The 18,793-nt window shown below is 58.5% G+C and overlaps 1 protein-coding gene across 1 annotated transcript in view; it reads right to left on the bottom strand.

Moving 5' to 3' along the window:
• Window positions 1–3,492: 3,492 nt before the first annotated feature.
• Window positions 3,493–18,793, bottom strand: part of LOC141976741 (calpain small subunit 1-like) — a 40,972-nt gene continuing 25,671 nt past the window's right edge. The window contains exon 4 of the mRNA XM_074937877.1: window positions 3,493–4,608. Within this exon, the coding sequence (XP_074793978.1) occupies window positions 4,364–4,608 (245 nt within the window). The 3' untranslated portion in view covers window positions 3,493–4,363. The remainder of the gene's footprint in view (window positions 4,609–18,793) is intronic.

The raw sequence follows: 18,793 nt of genomic DNA, 5'->3' as shown, positions 1-18,793 counted from the left end.
TCTAACCACTAGACTCCGCTCCCCTCCCAGAGCCGGGAACAGAACCCAGGTGTCCTGGCACCCTGCCACCCCTATTCTAACCACGGGACTCCCCTTCCCTCTAAAGCTAGGAACTAAACCCAGGAGTCCTGACTCCCGATCACACCCCACTCACCTGAGCCCCAACCTCTAGATCCCACTCCCCTCCCAGAGCTCGAATAGATACCCCGAGCCCTGATCCCCAGCCCTGGCCTTGCTCTAACTAGGAGGTCATGCTGATTCCCTGAACTGGGAACAGAACCCAGGAGTCCTGACACCTGGTGTCATCTGCTAACTGCTAGTCCCGACTCCATCTCGCCAGCCAATGTTCCACCAAGTCCGACATCGAGCGCCAGGGCACTGCCGATTCCTGGTGCTTTGGAGAAAAGCCACCCCCCACTCCCCCGCCCCGCACACGAGGCACCGGGCCACTTAGCCGGTGCCGGCTGGCGTCTGTCCTGCTGGACACACTCAGTTGCCTGAAGACATGCTCTGGAGATGGAGCGGCTGATGGGGGCAACCAAGCCACGTCATTTGCCGGAGGGTAAAACCACGCAGGGAGGGGACTTCCCAGCTAGCGGGGGTGAGGGGGGAGTGCTGTCACACTCAGGATGGGGTGCGGCTCTGGGCTGATGTTACGAGGCAGATTTGTCTTCCTGATTTTCAGCTGCTCAACTCTGCATCGGCCTCCCAGCCCGCCTCAAATCAAGTCTGATCTTCTTTCTTTGACCCCTCTCTAATATACACACATGGCAATGGGTCTAGTGGGCGGCAAACCAAAGCAACGACCCTACCAAAACAAGACCCTCCATCGCGCCACGCGCACCCCCCTCTGGGGAGCGGACGAGAGAACAAATGACCCACGGCACACGTGCGGTCCCCTGGCGTAACGCCCAGTTGGGGGTCGCTCGGATACTGCGGTGATTGGTGGGGTGTAAAAACCCACACGGAGCAGACAAGGACGCTCTGAGATGTTTGCTTGGCTGCCCTGAAACATGGGGATAGAATCTGATTGGCGCAGATTCAGAGGGCCTGTCTACACAGCAATAAAAGACCAGCTGCGTGCACCGAACCTCACAGCCCGGGTCAGCTGTGCGATGCGGGGGCTAAAAATTGCCATGTAGACGCTCGGGCTCGGGCTGTGGGACAGTCCCAGCACGCGAGCCCGAATGTCTACACTGCAATTTTACAGCCCCAAATCCTGAGAGCTCCGACCTCCTGCATAACACAGGCCATTAAGTACCCCGGATGGATCCCAAAAACTTGTGTCTACACACAAATCGCGCTAAGCCAGGGTCCCAGGATCCCAAGAGGGGGAAGCCAGGACCCAGGGTTCAAGCCCTATTGCTTGGCAGGGTAGACACAGCCCCACGGGAACTCATGCTCTGGGAGTCCCCCAGAAGTATCCTACAGGCCGAATTTCTTTGTCCTCCAGACAGTCAAGTTTGGTGGACACTCAAGTTTCCTCACGCTGCACCACGAGCCAAGGGCTAGAGCGCCCACATTTGGGGAGGGCGCTAGGAAGCCCGGGATCCAGCTGGTTGGACCCAGGCCCCCATAACACAGTGTAGATGGTGGGGCCCCAGGTTGGGCCCCAGGGTTCGACAGTTCCTATCCTGCGGTTACAATGAGTGTAGATGCTCAAGCCCGAGCTTAACAAGCCCAGGGTCTGCTCACCCCGGTTCTACTAACCCTGGGCTTATGTTTCAGTGTAGACGGAGCCTGTGACTGACCCGTCCTCCTTGGTATTTACTCTTCTGCCAGTCTTTGGTTTTCAAATTCTATCGCCCACGATTTTCTATTTACTTCCGGATCGTTGATGAAAATGCTGACTAGAGTCGGGCCTGGTGCCGAGCCCTGGGGAACCCCGCTAGAAACACCCCCACGGACGGCTGCTTTTTGAGATCTGCGGTCGCCTGGTCTTCACCCATTTACCGTGGATCCCGTATCCTACGCCTAGGCGGAGCTATTGTCGGCAGCGGCTGCACTCCTAGTCTCCGCAAGGTCGGATTGGAGGGTGGAGCACCCATTCAGGAGGCAGAAGAGCTGCCTCGGCCCCGATTCACATCTGCAAATGGAACCGCTTTTATTCCGAATGAGAGCGTTCATACAGGGGCTTAATCTGGTTTAACTAATCCGGTTTAATGATAGTCGTGCCGGTAGATTGCCCCATATATATCGGACCACGGCCCAACGCCCTTTTGTGCCTCTGTCGCGTTTCGGGGGGCCATCCAGACCGGTGAGAGAGTGCGTCACCACCCGCCCCGTAACCCTGGGCACCGTGAAACCCTCTCCTCCCACAGCGGCGTTGTCTGGACGCCCTCCAGCATGCCTCGAATGTCTGTGTGTCCAGTAGCCGTGGTAATTCTGGCTCCAAAGGCCGGCTTGATACACCACAGCCATGCTCTGGAATCCACTAGCCTCGGTTACTATTATCCAAGTGCCCTCAACACAGTCCCCTGGGCCCAGATTTCCCCCAAATTCGTCCAGACCTTGGTGACTCGGAGACATAATCAGGTTCGTTTGCTCCTTTCAGGAGACACCTTGCCCTGTTCCCAGGCCTTAAAAATGACTTTCACTCCGACGCAGTGCTGGGTGCGCTTTATTAACGACAGAGTGGAGGGGAAGTGATGCCAAGTACGTGAATCAAAGCAGAGACGGTTACAAGCGAATAAAAGTGAGACGCACGCGGCTAAAACGTTGTTTCCGATGGTTTCGCTCTCCAATTACTCCTGGTCCAGCACAGATGACTGGAGTTCCAGGAACATAGGAGTTCCAGGGGCCGGTTCCCCTTGTCTCCTTAGATGAAAGATAACTTAGGGGTTCACTGCCCCCTCTCTTTATAATCTGGCCTCTCTCTCTCAAAGTGTTCAGCTTCCACTCCCCTTTGATACTCCAGTCCAGCTTGGTTTAGCTGTTATGTAAATATCCCTTCATTGTCTCTGGCCAGAGGACCAAGCTGGTTAGAGAAGCAAAGGCACCGTTCTTCATGATCAAGTCATAGGATCGTCCGGCTGGAAGGGACCTCGATAGATCATCTAGTCCAGTCCTTTCTTCTGAGGCAGGACTAAGTATTATCTAGATCAGGGGTGGGCAAACTTTTTGGCCCAAGGGCCACATCTGTGAATAGAAATTGTATGTTGGGCCATGAATGCTCACAAATTGGGGGTTGGAGTGCGAGAGGGGGTGAGGGCTCTGGTTGAGGATGTGGGTCCCGGGTGGGGCCAGAAATGAGGAGTTCGTGGTGTGGGAGGGGGCTCTGGGCTGGGGCGGGGGAGTGGGGTGCGGGAAGGGGTGCAGCCTCCGGCTGGGGCTGTGGGATCTGGGGTGGGGCTGGGGATGAGGGGTTTGGGGTGTCGGAGCGTGCTCCGGGCTGGGACCGAGGGGTTCGGAGGGTGGGAGGGGGGATCAGGGCTGGGGCAGGGGGTTGGGGCGTGGGGAGAGGCTCAGGGGTGCAGGATCCGGGTGGCGTTTACCTCAAGTGGCTCCCGGAAGCAGCGGCATGTCCCTTTTCCGGCTCCTACGCGGAGACACAGCCAGATGGCTCTGCGCGCTGCCCCGTCTGCAGGCGCCGCCCCTGCAGCTCCCATTGGAGCGGCCCCCAACCCTGCACCCCAGGTGGAGCGCCGGCCTGTGGGCCGTAGTTTGCCCACTCCTGATCTAGACCATCCCAGACTGGGATGCTCTTAAAACCTCCAGTGATGGAGATTCCACCACCTCCCGAGGTAATTTTGTTCTAGTGACAGTCAGGAAGTTTTTCCTAATGTCCAGCCTAAATCTCCCTTGCTGCGATTTGAGCCCCTTGTTTTGTGTCCTGTCCTGGGTAGTTAATGAGAACAATTTATCACCCCTCCTCATTATAATACTCGTTTATGTACTTGGTGACTTATCTCACACACACACACACATCTGCTCCCATTGTCTCTTCTCCAGACTAAACAAACCCACTTTTTTTAATCTTTCCCTCCTGGGTCATGTCTTCCAGAGCTTTCATCACATTTGTTGCTCTCCTCTGGACATTCTCCAGTTTGTCCACATCCTTCCCGAAGCCTGGCGCCCCGCGCCGGACCCAGAATGCCCGCTGAGGCCGGATCAGTGCTGAGCAGAGCGGAAGAATCACTTCTCAGAGTCAGGGCTTGCTTACCACACGCTTGCTAATGCAGGCCGGAATCATGCTTGCTTTTGTGTGTGTGTGTTTTGCATGGGACTACGCTGTTGACTCACACTTGGTTTGCAACCCCATCATGAGTTTCGACGGAGCTGTTTATCGCATAGGTACGAGACAGTCTCCTTGTCACTGGCCACCCTGCTGCGTTTGGGTTTAAGGCCGGGGCAGCCCCCGTCCCTACGGGGCACAAATGCAGCCGTTAAAACAGATGGGCAGAGGACAAGCCAGCCCCTCTCCTGCCGTGTTGCCACTATTTATCCCACCGCGAGACAACTGAGTTGTGCGGCGATAGTTTTCAGATGCTCCCTCACAAGGCCTGGGTGGGATAAGGAGCACGGTAGCCGGGCGTTGGGTGCGAATACAGGCGTGTCTAGGGTCAGGGCCGATCCTTGTCCCTTTGCCAGATTTCACCCTTGCTTGTCCTGGAGGTGACAGAACGCAGAGAGGAGAGATTAGCACCCTGGGGTCAGCACTGACTGCAAGGGCAAAGCGCCCCCGGCTGAGCCCCCCCACCCCGCTCCCCGCAGCCTGGCGCCCCCCGCCGAGCCCCCCGTCCCGCTCCCCGCAGCCCGGCACCCCCGGCTGAGCCCCCCGTCCCGCTCCCCGCAGCCCGGCACCCCCGGCTGAGCCCCCCGCCCCGCTCCCCGCAGCCCAGCGCCCCCTGCCGAACCCCCCCGCCCCGCTCCCCGCAGCCCAACGCCCCCCGCCGAGCCCCCCGTCCCGCTCCCCGCAGCCCGGCACCCCCGGCTGAGCCCCCCGCCCCGCTCCCCGCAGCCCAATGCCCCCCGCCGAGCCCCTCCGCCCTGCTCCCCGCAGCCCAGCGCCCCCTGCCGAGCCCCCCGCCCCGCTCCCCACAGCCCGGCGCCCCCCGCCGAGCCCCTCCGCCCCGCTCCCCGCAGCCCAACGCCCCCCACCAAGCCCCTCCGCCCCGCTCCCTGCAGCCCAGCGCCCCCTGCCGAGCCCCCCCGCCCCGCTCCCCGCAGCCCAATGCCCCCTGCCGAGCCCCCCCGCCCCGCTCCCCGCAGCCCAACGCCCCGCGCCGAGCCCCTCCGCCCCGCTCCCCGCAGCCCAACGCCCCCCACCGAGCCCCTCCGCCCCGCTCCCCGCAGCCCAGCACCCCCTGCCGAGCCCCTCCGCCCCGCTCCCCGCAGCCCAGCGCCCCCCGCTGAGCCCCTCCGCCCCGCTCCCTGCAGCCCAGCGTCCCCTGCCGAGCCCCCCCGCCCCGCCACCCCCTGCCGAGCCCCCCGCCCTGCTCCCCGCAGCCTAGCACCCCCCGCCGAGCCCCCCGCCCCGCTCCCCGCAGCCCAGTGCCTCCTAGTGCCATGCTGGGGCATTGGGGCCAGGGCTGCCTGGGGAGAGCAGCCCCTACAGAGCCCCTCAATGGCTGGCCAGGTACGGGCTATACCCGTGTGAGGACTGGCCATGGCTCACGCTGTGTCAGTCCTTCGGTGGCATAACGGCACGGGTTCATTCCTGGCTCGCGGTGGATGGAAGCCGTGGGGTGCAGGGTGACCAGACGTCCTGGTAAAATCGGGACTGTCCCGATATTTAGGTGTTTGTCCCACGTCCCGACCGATGTACGGTGGGGACCCCATGTGTCCCAATATTTTGTTCTTGTCATCTGGTCACCCTACGTGGGGGGAGGGTGGAAAATACAGCCCTGGTTGCAGCGGGTGAGAAGCAGGGTGACAGGTCATGTAGCTGCAGCCTGGGGCAATCCAGGGTGGCGGGAAAGGGTGCTCGGGGGGGGGGAGCGGGGGGGCCCGGTGGGTGAGGTTGCGTAAACAGGGCAGCCAGAAAACCAAGCGTCAGCAACTCAGCTAAAAGTAGCAGGGCTGACTGCGGCTGGAGCAGCGCTTGGAGAGCGCAGGGCTCTGATCAGCCACATCCGGGCTAGGGGTGAGGAGGCGGGGGGGGGGCAGGATGGGGAGGGGGCTGGCCTGAGTGCAGGGGGGGCGGGGGCGGGGGGTGTAGGCACAAGTGTATGGGTTTGGGGGCAGGAGGCCCTGCGTGCGCAGGGTTGTTTGCCTGCAGCCCCGAGGCCCCGATTCCCCCCACCCCAAGTCCATAGTCCCTTAGCAGTCTTCATGCCCTGATCCCCACCCTACCCTGTATGGGCCTGGCTCCAGGCCCTGATCCCCACCCTACCCTGTATGGGCCCAGCTCCAGGCCCTGATCCCCACCCTACCCTGTATGGGCCTGGCTCCAGGCCCTGATCCCCACCCTACCCTGTATGGACCCGGCTCCAGGCCCTGATCCCCACCCTACCCTGTATGGACCCGGTTCCAGCCCCTGATCCCCATCTCATCCCCAAGAAGCCAGGCTCCTGGCCCCCATCCTCCCACAGGCTGGGCTCCGGGCCCTCAGCCCCTCCTCCCCAACGTGGAAGGCTAATTTTAGCCAGGAATGGCAGGAATGTGCTGATAACCAGAGGCAGCTGTGGGGAGGGTGTGTGTGTGAGTGCAGGAGACAGTGTATTGATTCCCACCCCTCCCCAAGCCCCCCAGCTGGCTTCTAGGAGCTTCCAATCGCCTAGGGCTGAGTCAGCATCCGGCTGATTCCACAGCTGGCCTCCAGATGTGCATCCCTACCAGGAGGAGACCTGGGGAAATGGCCCGCCCGTTGCCAAGCCCCGGGCCCTCTGCCTCAGGGGTCTCACACTGCAACACGGACCCGGCCCAGCTGGCACCATTGTGCCTCTCTCTCTCAGGTAGGGAAACTGAGGCACAGTGAAAGCTGGGGACTTGCCACCCCCCCCCAAGTTACATTAGACCCCACTAGACTAACTCACTAACCATTAGAACTCCCCCCACTAACCATTAGACTCCGCTGCCCTCCCCGAGGTGGGCTAGAACCCAGGAGTCCTGACTTCCAGCCCCCCGCTGCTCTAACCACTAGGCCCCACTCTTGCCTCTGAGCCAGAATGGAGCAAGCAGGACTGTCGATCAGGACTCCTGGATTCTATTCCCCAGCTCTGGGAAGCGGGTGGGGTCTAGTGACGAGAGTGAGGGTCGGGGTTGGGAGCCCAGGACTCCTGGGTTCCATTCTTGGCTCTTCCACTGACTCACGGGGTGACCACGGTGGAGTCCCTTCCCCCCCGTGCCTCATTTCCCTCCTCCATCCAGTTAGGGATAATTGTAATGAGGGTTTCCATCTGTGACAGGCAGAGGGCGGGGGGTGGGGGGGCGCTCATCTGCAGGGATGGAGACTGCTTCCAGGTGAGCCAGTTCTCAACCCCCTCTTCATCCACACACAGCCCTCCCCCCACAGCCTGCCCCATGGGCAGGGACGCTGGCCTCCGCCCCAGCAGCCCCCCACCTCCGGCAAGAGAGGGGGAAAAAGCACCCGAGCCAGTCTGTTTCCTTGTCAATTTCAGGGCTCTCAATGACATTACTAGAATGTGTGTGTGTGACACTAATAGGGGGGTGTTGTCGGTGTGTGTGAGACACTGACGGCGTGATGTTGTGTACGTGTGTGACACGAATAGTGGGGTGTTGTCGGTGTGCGTGAGACATTGACGGCTGATGTTGTGTATGTGTGTGACACGAATAGTGGGGTGTTGTCGGTGTGCGTGAGACATTGACGGCTGATGTTGTGTACGTGTGTGACACGAATAGTGGGGTGTTGTCGGTGTGCGTGAGACATTGACGGCTGATGTTGTGTACGTGTGTGACACGAATAGTGGGGTGCTGTCGGTGTGCGTGAGACATTGACGGCTGATGTTGTGTACGTGTGTGACACGAATAGTGGGGTGTTGTGTGGGTGTGACATTAACGTTGGTGTGTGTAAAAAGAAAAAAGAAAAGGAGTACTTGTGGCACCTTAGAGGCATCCGATGAAGTGAGCTGTAGCTCACGAAAGCTTATGCTCAAATAAATTGGTTAGTCTCTAAGGTGCCACAAGTCCTCCTTTTCTTTTTACGAATACAGACTAACACGGCTGTTACTCTGAAACCTGTTGGTGTGTGTGTGACATCAATAGTGGGGTGTTGTCGGTGTGCGTGAGACATTGACAGCTGATGTTGTGTACGTGTGTGACACTAATAGGGGGGTGTTGTCGGTGTGTGTGAGACATTGACGGCTGATGTTGTGTACGTGTGTGACACTCATCGTGGGGTGTTGTCGGTGTGCGTGAGACATTGACAGCTGATGTTGTGTACGTGTGTGACACTAATAGTGGGGTGTTGTCGGTGTGTGTGAGACATTGACAGCTGATGTTGTGTACGTGTGTGACACGAATAGTGGGGTGTTGTGTGGGTGTGACATTAACGTTGGTGTGTGTGTGACATCAATAGTGGGGTGTTGTCGGTGTGTGTGAGACATTGATGGCTGATGTTGTGTACGTGTGTGACACGAATAGTGGGGTGTTGTCGGTGTGCGTGAGACATTGACGGCTGATGTTGTGTACGTGTGTGACACGAATAGTGGGGTGTGTTAATAGTGGGGTTTGTGTGTCTTACATTAATGGTGGGGGGGTGTATGTTGGGGTGACATTACCAGTGGTAAAAAGAAAAGGAGTTCTTGTGGCACCTTAGAGACTCGCTCACTCTGATGACCAGTCGTGTGTGTTACATTAATAATGGGGTGTTGTGTGTGTGTGTGAGACATCGACAGCGTGATGGTGTCTATGTGTGTGACATTAATAGTGAGGTGTGTGTGTGTTACATTAATAAGTGGGTGGGTGTATGTGGGTGCAACATTAGCCACGGGGTGTTGTGTGGTGTGATGTTAGCAGCGTGTATGTGTGTGACATTAATAGTGGGGCATGGGGGTGACATTTACAGCGGGGGTGGGGGGGGAGGTGTGCTCCCATCCGTCTCTGGGTCTGCCTGCGCCGAGGTGTGTGTCTTTGCATGGGCGGACGTGTGTCTCTGCACACGGGAGTTTGTGCAACCGTGCACCTGACTGTGTCTCGAGGCGTGTGTGCATCCTGCCGCCTCCTCCTGGATGGACTCAGAGCGGCTCCGCTGTTTCCTAGCCCCCTCTCTGGCTGGCCCCCGAGGGAGATTCCCGGAAGGAGCTCTGCGGTGGGGGCAGGCGGTGAGGAGCGTGTGGGCTCTGGGTTGCGGGAAGGTCTCTCTGAGTCACTCTGAGTGGAGCGTGATGCCAGCTGGGTTCCCTCGGCCGGAGACGCTCAGCACTGCGAATGCGCTGGGCCTCCCGCCCATCCCGCCGCCCGGGAGCTTCTGCTGGTGCTGCATGGCCCCCGCTCCTGCCTGCAATCTCATCCCCCACGTCTGGGGAAGGAGGCAGAAGGGATGAGTTCAGGCCTCCGGGATGTCAGACGGCACCGTCAGTAACCTCAGCCCCGACCTGCGTCACCCACTCGCACCCAGCCCTGCCGGTGCCCCACAGTCCCGACCCGCAGCCCCCTGCTATCCCGGCCCTGGGCTCCCCCCATTCCCCACAGTCCCGACCCGCAGCCCCCTGCTATCCCGGCCCTGGGCTCCCCCCATTCCCCACAGTCCCGACCCGCAGCCCCCTGCTATCCCGACCCTGGGCTCCCCCCCAAGCTCTGCCGGTGCCCCTCAATCCCGACCCGCAGCCCCCTGCTATCCCGGCCCTGGGCTCCCCCCATTCCCCACAGTCCCGACCCGCAGCCCCCTGCTATCCCGGCCCTGGGCTCCCCCCATTCCCCACAGTCCCGACCCGCAGCCCCCTGCTATCCCGACCCTGGGCTCCCCCCATTCCCCACAGTCCCGACCCACAGCCCTCTGCTAGCCCAGCCCTGGGTTCCCCCCCAAGCTCTGCCGGTGCCCCTCAATCCCGACCCGCAGCCCCCTGCTATCCCGGCCCTGGGCTCCCCCCATTCCCAACCTGCAATCCCCTGCTATCCTGACCCTGAGCTTCCCCCCAACCCCAGCCCTGCCGGTGCCCCTCAATCCCGACCGACAGCCCTCTGCTAGCCCAGCCCTGGGTTCCCCCCCAAGCTCTGCCGGTGCCCCACAATCCCGACCTGCAGCCCCTCTTGTTATTCCAGCTGTAGGCTCCCCCCCCACCCCAGTTTTGCCGGTGACCTGCAATCCCAACCCGCAGCCCCCAGCTAGCCCAACCCTGGGCTCACCCCATTCCCTGCAATCCCGACCCGCAGCCCCTCTGTTATTCCGGCTCTGGGCTCCCCAGAAATGCACCTTCTTTCGTTAGTGGCACATACATATCAGGGGAGGACCCTTCCCTCTCCTCCAGGAAGGGCTGGGTGGGACTTGGGGCAGGTCCGACTGCCGGATCAGACACTAGAACCAACGAGTCAGACCCGCAGCTGGTGCAGATCAGCCCCACTCTGCTCAGTGGAGCCATGCCGATTTCCCCCAGCTGGGGATTTGGCCCCATGGACGCCACTGGAGTGACACTGATTTACCCCGGCTGGGGATCCGGCCCCAGTGACTCCATTGGAACGATGCTGATTTACCCCAAGTGGGGATTTGGCTCCATCAATGCCATTGGAGTGACTCCGCTTTACCCCAGCTGGGGATCTGGCCATATTGACACCGTTGGAGAGACGCTGATTTATGCCGGCCGGGGATCTGGCCCCATTCTCTCCAGCCAGGAATCCCAGGCCCCTGAAACCACTTGGCAAGAGAAGTGGTGAAGAACGGGGGTTTTGTTCAAAGCAAACAGCCCCTCCAGCTTCATTTGGTGAAGCCCCCTGTGGTTATTTCATGCCCTCGATGGTGCCAAGTTTCTGAGTCCAGCCGTTGGGACCGGCTCCGGGGGGGCGGGGGAACTCAGAAGAGGTTAAAGGAGCAGGGAGATCGCATCCCTGCACTGGCCGGTTTGCGAGATGAACCAGAAATGTTTCCCAAGGGAGAGCAGGACCGGGACCCAGGGCGCCGTTGGGGGGAGACGGGGAAATTGAAAGCTCCCTCCCAGCAGTGGTCATTTGCCCAGAAGAATCAAACCCCAGTGACTTGTGAATTTGAACCTATGTGCTCCTTTGAGTAGGGGAGGGCTGGCCTTTCACAAGAGTTTGATGCAGTTTTTGGGAGTCAGACGCGGGGGTGGGGGTGGTTCAACCACTCAGTTTCCCGGTTGAGAAATTCCTGGACTGTGTCCCACTACTGGAAAGGTCTCGGGGGGGGGGGGGGGGCTGGGTTCTATTCCCAGCTCTGAAAGGGGAGCGGGGGCTAGTGGTTAGAGCAGGAGGGATCTGGGAGCCAGGACTCCTGGGTTCTCTTCCCAGCTTTGGGAGGGGGGTGGGATCTAGTGGGTTAGAGGGGGGCTGAGTGTCAGGACTCCTGGATTCTATTCCCAGCTCTGGAAAGGGAGTGAGGTCTAGTGGCTGGAGCAGCAGGGGGCTAAGTGGGTTCTGTTCCCAGCTCTGGGAGTGAGGGGGAGGGGGCATAACTGGGGCATGCACTAACCCCGCCAACGTTTCCCAGAGTCTCAGCTTTTGTTTATAACAGACAGGAAGCCTTCAGCAGTTACAGTCACCCCCCAAAAATAAAAATCTCAAAAACGTCACTTGAGTTCAGCTGAGGAAGTCACATGCGCCTGAGTTTGCAGAGAGCCTGAAAAACTAGCGCTGAGGGGTGAACTGTCCCTTTCATGTTGGACTAGATGGGTCCCGTGGGCTGACCTGGGCTGGTGCCATGAGATTCACGTCTTGGAGAATCCAAGAGCCTCTCGATCGTTCGTCACCATCCCCACGGCGCGTCCGCTGGGGCTGTTCCCTCCGCCCAGGTGTGACAAAGTAGGAATGTCCTGTAATATTTTTATGATGCCCATGTGTGCCCCCACCTGCCCACCTGGCCAGTGGGATGGCTTGAAGTTTACAGCTAAAACACCACGAGTAAATGGGTCTTAGTTCCCTGCGCGCCATTGAACCGTTCTACGGTGGCGGAGCGGAAACTGAGCGACGAGAGGTTGCTAAAAATGTTAGGTGCTAGGCCAACATGGGAAAAGATGAGCCTCGCTGTGTGTACTTCAATTGTAGGACACTGGCAAGGGAGGAAACGTTAAACCACCTGATGGAGGAGAAGAAAAGGGTAAGATGCGATCTCCTCGGTGTCTGTGAAACCCGACGAAAGAAGGAGTTGGAGGTCAGCTGGAAGGATGGAAGCACTGTGGGGCTCGGAAAGGGAGATGGGGCTAGAAATGTCGGAGGAGTCGGATTTATCGTCAGGAAGGATTGGTCTTTGAAAGTCAGATCATGCCTGCTAATATCATCACGTATCGGTGGGCTTCATCTTCAGACGGTGTCAAAAGCTACCCTCAAGGCCATCCCGGCCTACACTCCCACAAGTACAAGCGAGGACGAAGAAGTGGAAGAATTTCTACCGAGAGCTCGAAAGAGCCCTCGCACAAAAGTCCACTCACACTGTCGCGATGGGCAATTTCAACGCCAAGGTCGGGCGAGGGCAAGCTGGCGACGAGTTCATAGGGGGTTACGACAGCGGCGAAAGGAATGAAAGAGGAGAAAGGCTGGTCGCGATGGCGGAAACGAAAGACCTGTACGTGGCAAACACCTGGTACAAAAAGAAGGTCGCAAGAAGGTGGACGTGGATCACGCCAAACGCGAAGAGCAAGAATGAAATGGACTGTATTTTAGTCGATAAAAGGCGCATCGTTCAAGATGTCTCTGTGGTGCAGGCTTTCAAGACCGGCAGTGTCCATCGCCTGCTTGGAGCGAAGTTGATTTTCGATGAAGCGGTGGACAAGGCGGCGGTACAGACGGCAGACAGGAAACATCGGCCGAAGACATTCGATGAAGCAAAGCTGAAGAAAGCGCTTTCTGGGTTTGACAGGAGCCAGACGGAAAAGCGTGATGAGGACCATAGGAGCTTTGCTGACAAGCTGAGACGTTGCATAAAAGCAGCTGAAAGTGAAAAGCTGAAGAAGGCGAAGGGAAGGATCTCGAATGAAATGAAAAGCTTGCTGGCGAAGCGGAGAAACAGGCAAAGGAGCTAGGATAACAACCTCGAGTGCTCCATTCTGTGCAAGCTTATACGGCGAAAACTGAAGGGCGACGTGGAGAACTTCCGGAAAGAGAAGCTCCTCAAACCAGCCGAATCACGCAAGAGCCTTAGGACATGCAAGCGGGAATTGACACAGTATCGACTGAGCATAACAGCACTGAAGAACAAGGACGGATAGGCAGTGATCGACAGAGCAGGGATGGAGGAGGTCTGCAAGGACTTCCATACAGAACTGTTCAAATCAAGAATCAATGTCCCTCTTCCAATGCTCCAAGAGTCAGAAGAACGCGTCCCCCCAGTAATCGTCAGCGAAGTCCGAAGCGCACTACACCAGATGAAGAAGGGAAAAGCTCCAGGCAAAGATGGAATAACGTCAGAAATTATTTCTGCAAGAGGCGAAAAACTTTGGAAGGCCCTTGCTTTAAGATTTAGTCGATATCTTGAAGAAGGAAAAATACCATCAAGCTGGAAGGAGTCGAATACCATCTTGCTGCACAAGAAGGGTGATCGAGAAAATCTTAAGAACTACCCCCCTATATGCCTGCTTTCTCACATCTACAAGCTTTTTACAAAAGTGATAACAAACCGACTCTCGCAGAGTCTGGATGAACAACAGCCAAGAGAGCAGGCAGGGTTTCGAAGAAATTTCAGCATGATTGACCATATATTTACCCTTATCCAGCTCCTAGAAAGAGCGAGGGAATACAAACTCCCGCTGTGCATTGCTTCCATCAACTATGAAAAGGCTTTCGATAGTGTCAAGTTTAACGCACTATTAAAGGCGCTCGCAGAGCAGGGCATTAACACGCAGTACATCAGTTTGTTGAAGGAAGTGAATCCTGGATGTACAACAGACATTACTTTCCTCGAAACTCCCCTCCGCATCCCAGTCGAAAAAGGCGTGAAAACAAGGAGATACGATTTCGCCTGCCTCGAAATGCTTATGAACAAGATCAATTGGAGAAGTGGTGTCAACATAAATGGAGAACGATTATCCCACCTCAGATTCACGGACGACATCGTACTAATTGCCGAAAGCACCAACCAACTGCAGAGCATGCTACGAAGACGCGACAAGAAAAGCAGTCAGGTCGGCCTGAAAATGAATCACTGCAAAACAAAATACATGTGATCAGACGTCTTACGAAAAGCCTGAATAACGGTAACAGGAGAAGAAATCGAAGAAGTGGAACAGTACATATATTTGGGCCAAGAAGTTAATATGTGCCAAGACCTGAACGGAGAACTCTCGCGAGGGATTCGGGCAGGATGGTGTGTGTTTAATTCCATCAAGGACGTCCTCAAAGGAAAAACCGACAAGACCACACGTACAAATATCTTCAATTCAACAGTGCTGCCAGCCATGCTGTATGGCAGTGAAATGTGGGCACTGACGAAGAGCGAACAGCGGCTGTCGGTGGCTGAAAGGGCAATGGAGTGAGCTATGTTGGAAATTTCCCTTCTGGATCGCATCCCAAATGAAATGATCAGAGAACGCAGCAGTGTGAAAGATATTATCGTGGAAAGCAGACATAACAAGATGCGATGGGTGGGCCACACAGCATGGCTCACGGACAATAGGTGGACAGCAATATTGCTGAATGGGACCTGCAAGAAAAAGAAAAGACCACCCAGTCGGCCTCCAAGAAGATGGGAAGATGACATTGTGAAATGTTTCGGACGAACGTGGAGAAGAAAGGCAAGAGTGCGAGAAGAATGGTGGGCGTGTTGTGATCGGCGCAGTCTTAACAACAGCTGAAGACCGGTCGATCCAGGTGATCCGGGTGTGTGCCTCAGTTTCCCTCTACCCTTTGCATTGCTCCCCCGTGGTTGCAAAAACGGGTGAAAAAGCTGCTCCTGGCCCATAGCGGGAGACATGAGTCCTGTGTGTCCCTCTGACTGTCCGAGGGGTGTCTGTGTGAAAGGGGCCTTAAAGGACTGGCTGAAACTGACCCGTAGCAACAGAGAGTCCAAAAGACGAGGATGGAACAACTGACGCCTAGCACAGACTGGCAGCTCTCCCATAGGACTGAGCCACGGATGGACCCCACGGCAGCTTGGGAAGGACCATATCGGAACATTTGCTCCTCTCCGGCGGCCCACGGCCTGCCCTGTGGTGCAGCCCACTGGCTGACAGACCCTGCTTGGTTTGGTAAAGGCTGCCTGGGGTCACCGCCAATCCTCACGGAGGTGCCAGGGTCCGGGAAGAGCATAAACACGTCAGAGCCAGGGGCGTCCCAGTTGGACTCGCCTGGCAGAGCTCACAGACCAATAATTGACACTTACAGAAAATTCATTAACTAAGTTTCATAGAGCCCAGGAGTCCTGACACCACTCCCCTGCTCTAACACTAGACCCCACTCCCCTCCCAGAGCTGGCATAGAACCCAGGAGTCCTGACTCCCAGCTCTACCCACCAGCCCCCCATTCCCCTTCCAGAGCCAGGGATAGAACCCAGGAGTCCTGACTCCCAGCCCCCTCTCCCTCTAACCCACTAGACCTCACTCTCCTCCCAGAGCTGGGAAGGGAACCCAGGAGTCCTGGCTTCCAGCTCCATCACTAGGAGATCAGACTGGCTCCTTATGGCCTTAAAAACCTACAGGGCAAATCCCCCGCTCAGGCCAATCAACCGAGGAGTCATCCTGATTCACACCAGCTGCGGACTCCAGCCCTCCCAGACTGAGCCATAGAACCCACGAGTCCTGACTCCCCGCTGCACCCACTAGACCCCACTCTCCTAGCCCACGTGGATAACTGTGGGCAGCACCCCTCCCCAGCGCCCCCGGAGCATTTCGGGTCTGCCTGGTGTGGCCCTGCCTCTGGCCTTTGCCGGGAAAAGGCTGACGCGGGCAGGCTGCAGATGTGTTTCTGATGACCCGGCAGGCCGTCAGAAAAGCAGAAGCTGATGAATTGCACAACTCGAAGGAACGTAAACCCGGCGCTCAGCTCCGAGCTGCAGCCCTGCCACGCCAGGGACAACGTCCGAGCCCCGCGGGCGGCGGCTGGAAACGCGTCGCCGGGACTAACAGCCGCTGGCTCAGCCCTCCAAACCCTGCAGCAGCGCCCGAGAGACCCGCAGGCAATTCCTGCCTCTGTTACAACTGCCTTTGGCTTCAGTCCCGTCCTCTGATTGTCTGTATTGTTGCTTGTATAAAGGCAGAGGCTAGAGGCCCCAGCAGAGAGAGATCAGGGCCCCATTGTGCCAGGCGCTGCCCAGACCCCAAGATCAGGGCCCCATTGTGCCAGGTGTTGCCCAGACCCCGAGATCAGGGCCCCATTGTGCCAGGCGCTGCCCAGACCCCGAGATCAGGGCCCCATTGTGCCAGGTGTTGCCCAGACCCCGAGATCAGGGCCCCGTGGTGCCAAGCACTGCCCAGACCCCGAGATCAGGGCCCCATTGTGCCAGGCGCTGCCCAGACCCCGAGATCAGGGCCCCGTTGTGCCAGGCGCTGCCCAGACCCTGAGATCAAGGCCCCGTTGTGCCAGGCACTGCGCAGACCCTGAGATCAGGGCCCCGTTGTGCCAGAGACAGACTCACCAGCATTAAAAATCGCACCCCAGTTCTTTAAAAGTCCGTAACCCTCACCGTACCCTGAATTCCTACCTACCAAATATGCTGATAGTTACATAAAGGTGGGGCGGGGATAGATGGGGGGGACAGACGGGTGGACAGAGGGGTGTGTATGGAGATCAAAGGATAGATGGGTGAGTGTTTGGGAACAGAGGGGTGTGTAGGGGGATAGATGATGGGGGGTGTAGGGACAGAGAGATGGATAGAGGGGTGTGTATGGGCCGGAGACATCACCCAGCACTAAGATGCAGCCACTTCTGGGGTAGGACGCAGCAGCCAGTTATACACAGATCCCTCACCCATGTACAAGGGGCGCCCTGAGCCACCAGCAAGCAGAGCCCAGCCTGGAACGGGCGCCCTGGCCCATCTCCCACCCCTGAGCCGGCTGAGCGCTGCGGTAACTCCCTGTCCAGGTTTACAGCCCCTGCCGGCTCTCCCTCGCCCTGCGCTGGCACGGTGGTAGCCACACGCCCTCCCCGATGCCACAGCTCACCCCGACCTGGCCTTCCTCCGGCCAACACCCCCTGCCAACTGAGACCAGGCCAAACCGGTTTCGCCATCTGGTCCGAGAAGCACCACCCGCTTTCCCGGACAGCAACAATGCTGGAGCCCGGCAAGTCAATCAGGAAGTGTGGAAGGCTACTGGCAAGATCTAGCCACACGTGGGTGATTCCGCAGGGCTTCCTGGTTCGTGCCAGGCCCCGGTTCTCCCTCCAGATCTCCCTCTCCCGGACGGACATGACTGAAGGTAATTGTGGGAACAAGGATGTCGCTCACCAAGCCTGCCTGGGAGCTCCCCCCGCATACCCCCAGACTCATTGCTTCGTGAGCCATGACCCCTGTGAGCTGGGCATCGCTGAGCCCGTTATAAACACTGAGGCAACGTCACAGCCTGCTGGCAGGCCAGTCGGCATCACGTCCCCCGTTTTACAGACGGGGAGAAACTAAGGCACAGAGCGGGGGAAGGGCCTGCCTTAGGTCACAGAGCCGATCGGTGGCAAAGATAGGAACACCCCGGTCCCCAATCCCACCTTCCCACCACTAGACCCCACTCCCCTCCCATGCCAGGGATAGAACCCAGGAGTCCTGGCTGCCAGCCCCCCACTGCTCTAATCACTGGACCCCACTCCTCTCCCAGAGCTGGGAATGGAACCCAGGAGTCCTGGCTGCCAGCCCCCCACTGCTCTAACCACTGGACCCCACTCCTCTCCCAGAGCTGGGAATGGAACCCAGGAGTCCTGGCTGCCAGCCCCCCACTGCTCTAACCACTGGACCCCACTCCTCTCCCAGAGCCAGGAATGGAACCCAGGAGTCCAGACCCCCAGTCTCCTGCCCTAAACACTCCCCTCCCAGTGAGAACCCAGGAGTCCTGCCAGGTGTACAGAAACCGCCTGGGGGCGGGGAGAAACGGCGCCGAAAGGGGCGTGCAGCGCTCAGACAGCCGAGCGCCCAGGAGGTGGTGGGGGCAGTTCCAGGAAGGGATGACAGGGCTTCCCTCTGGTTACATAAGGGCTCACGCGGGTGACCTCAGTGTCACGCGCTTCCCCCGTGTCCCCCGCCCTGGCCTCCTGAGTCACCTCCCAGCCGGGCACAGGGCTGAGCCAGGCCAGGCGCCAGATGATCAGAGCCGGGCGCCACCTGAGCTCATTCTCTTCCCCTGGCACCGTGAGCCGGGCACGTAACCCTTTCTCAGCCAGGCCCCCGCCGGCGGGGAACCCTTGTGAGTGGCACAGACTGGCACCCGTTCCTCCTCGGACACGCCCCCGGACAGGAGGGCATTACCATCCCCTCCCCCGTGCAGATAGGGAAACTGAAGTACAGAGCCGCTAAGTGATTTGCTCACGGTCATCCAGGAAGCCTGTAGCAGAGCCACCTAACCACTGAGCCAGCCTTCCTCTTCAGTGATGGGGTGGATCAACACCCTTGCCCTGCAGTCTCTTATTGGTTATCATCTGCTAGCCCCCAAAATAAGATCAGGGCCCAATTGTGCCAGGCGCTGCACAGACCCCGACTGAGATCAGGGGCCCTAGCAAGCCAGGCATGGAGCGAGAGACAGTCCCTGCCCCAAAGAACATCCAGTGTAAATACACAAAGGCAGGGCTAGTCTCCCATTGTACAGATAGG

Source organism: Natator depressus, chromosome 23 (assembly GCF_965152275.1).
Source record: "Natator depressus isolate rNatDep1 chromosome 23, rNatDep2.hap1, whole genome shotgun sequence".
Taxonomy (NCBI): Eukaryota; Metazoa; Chordata; order Testudines; family Cheloniidae; genus Natator; species Natator depressus.
Note: the sequence above shows the minus strand (reverse complement) of the source record. Positions and strands in the feature narration are given on the sequence as shown.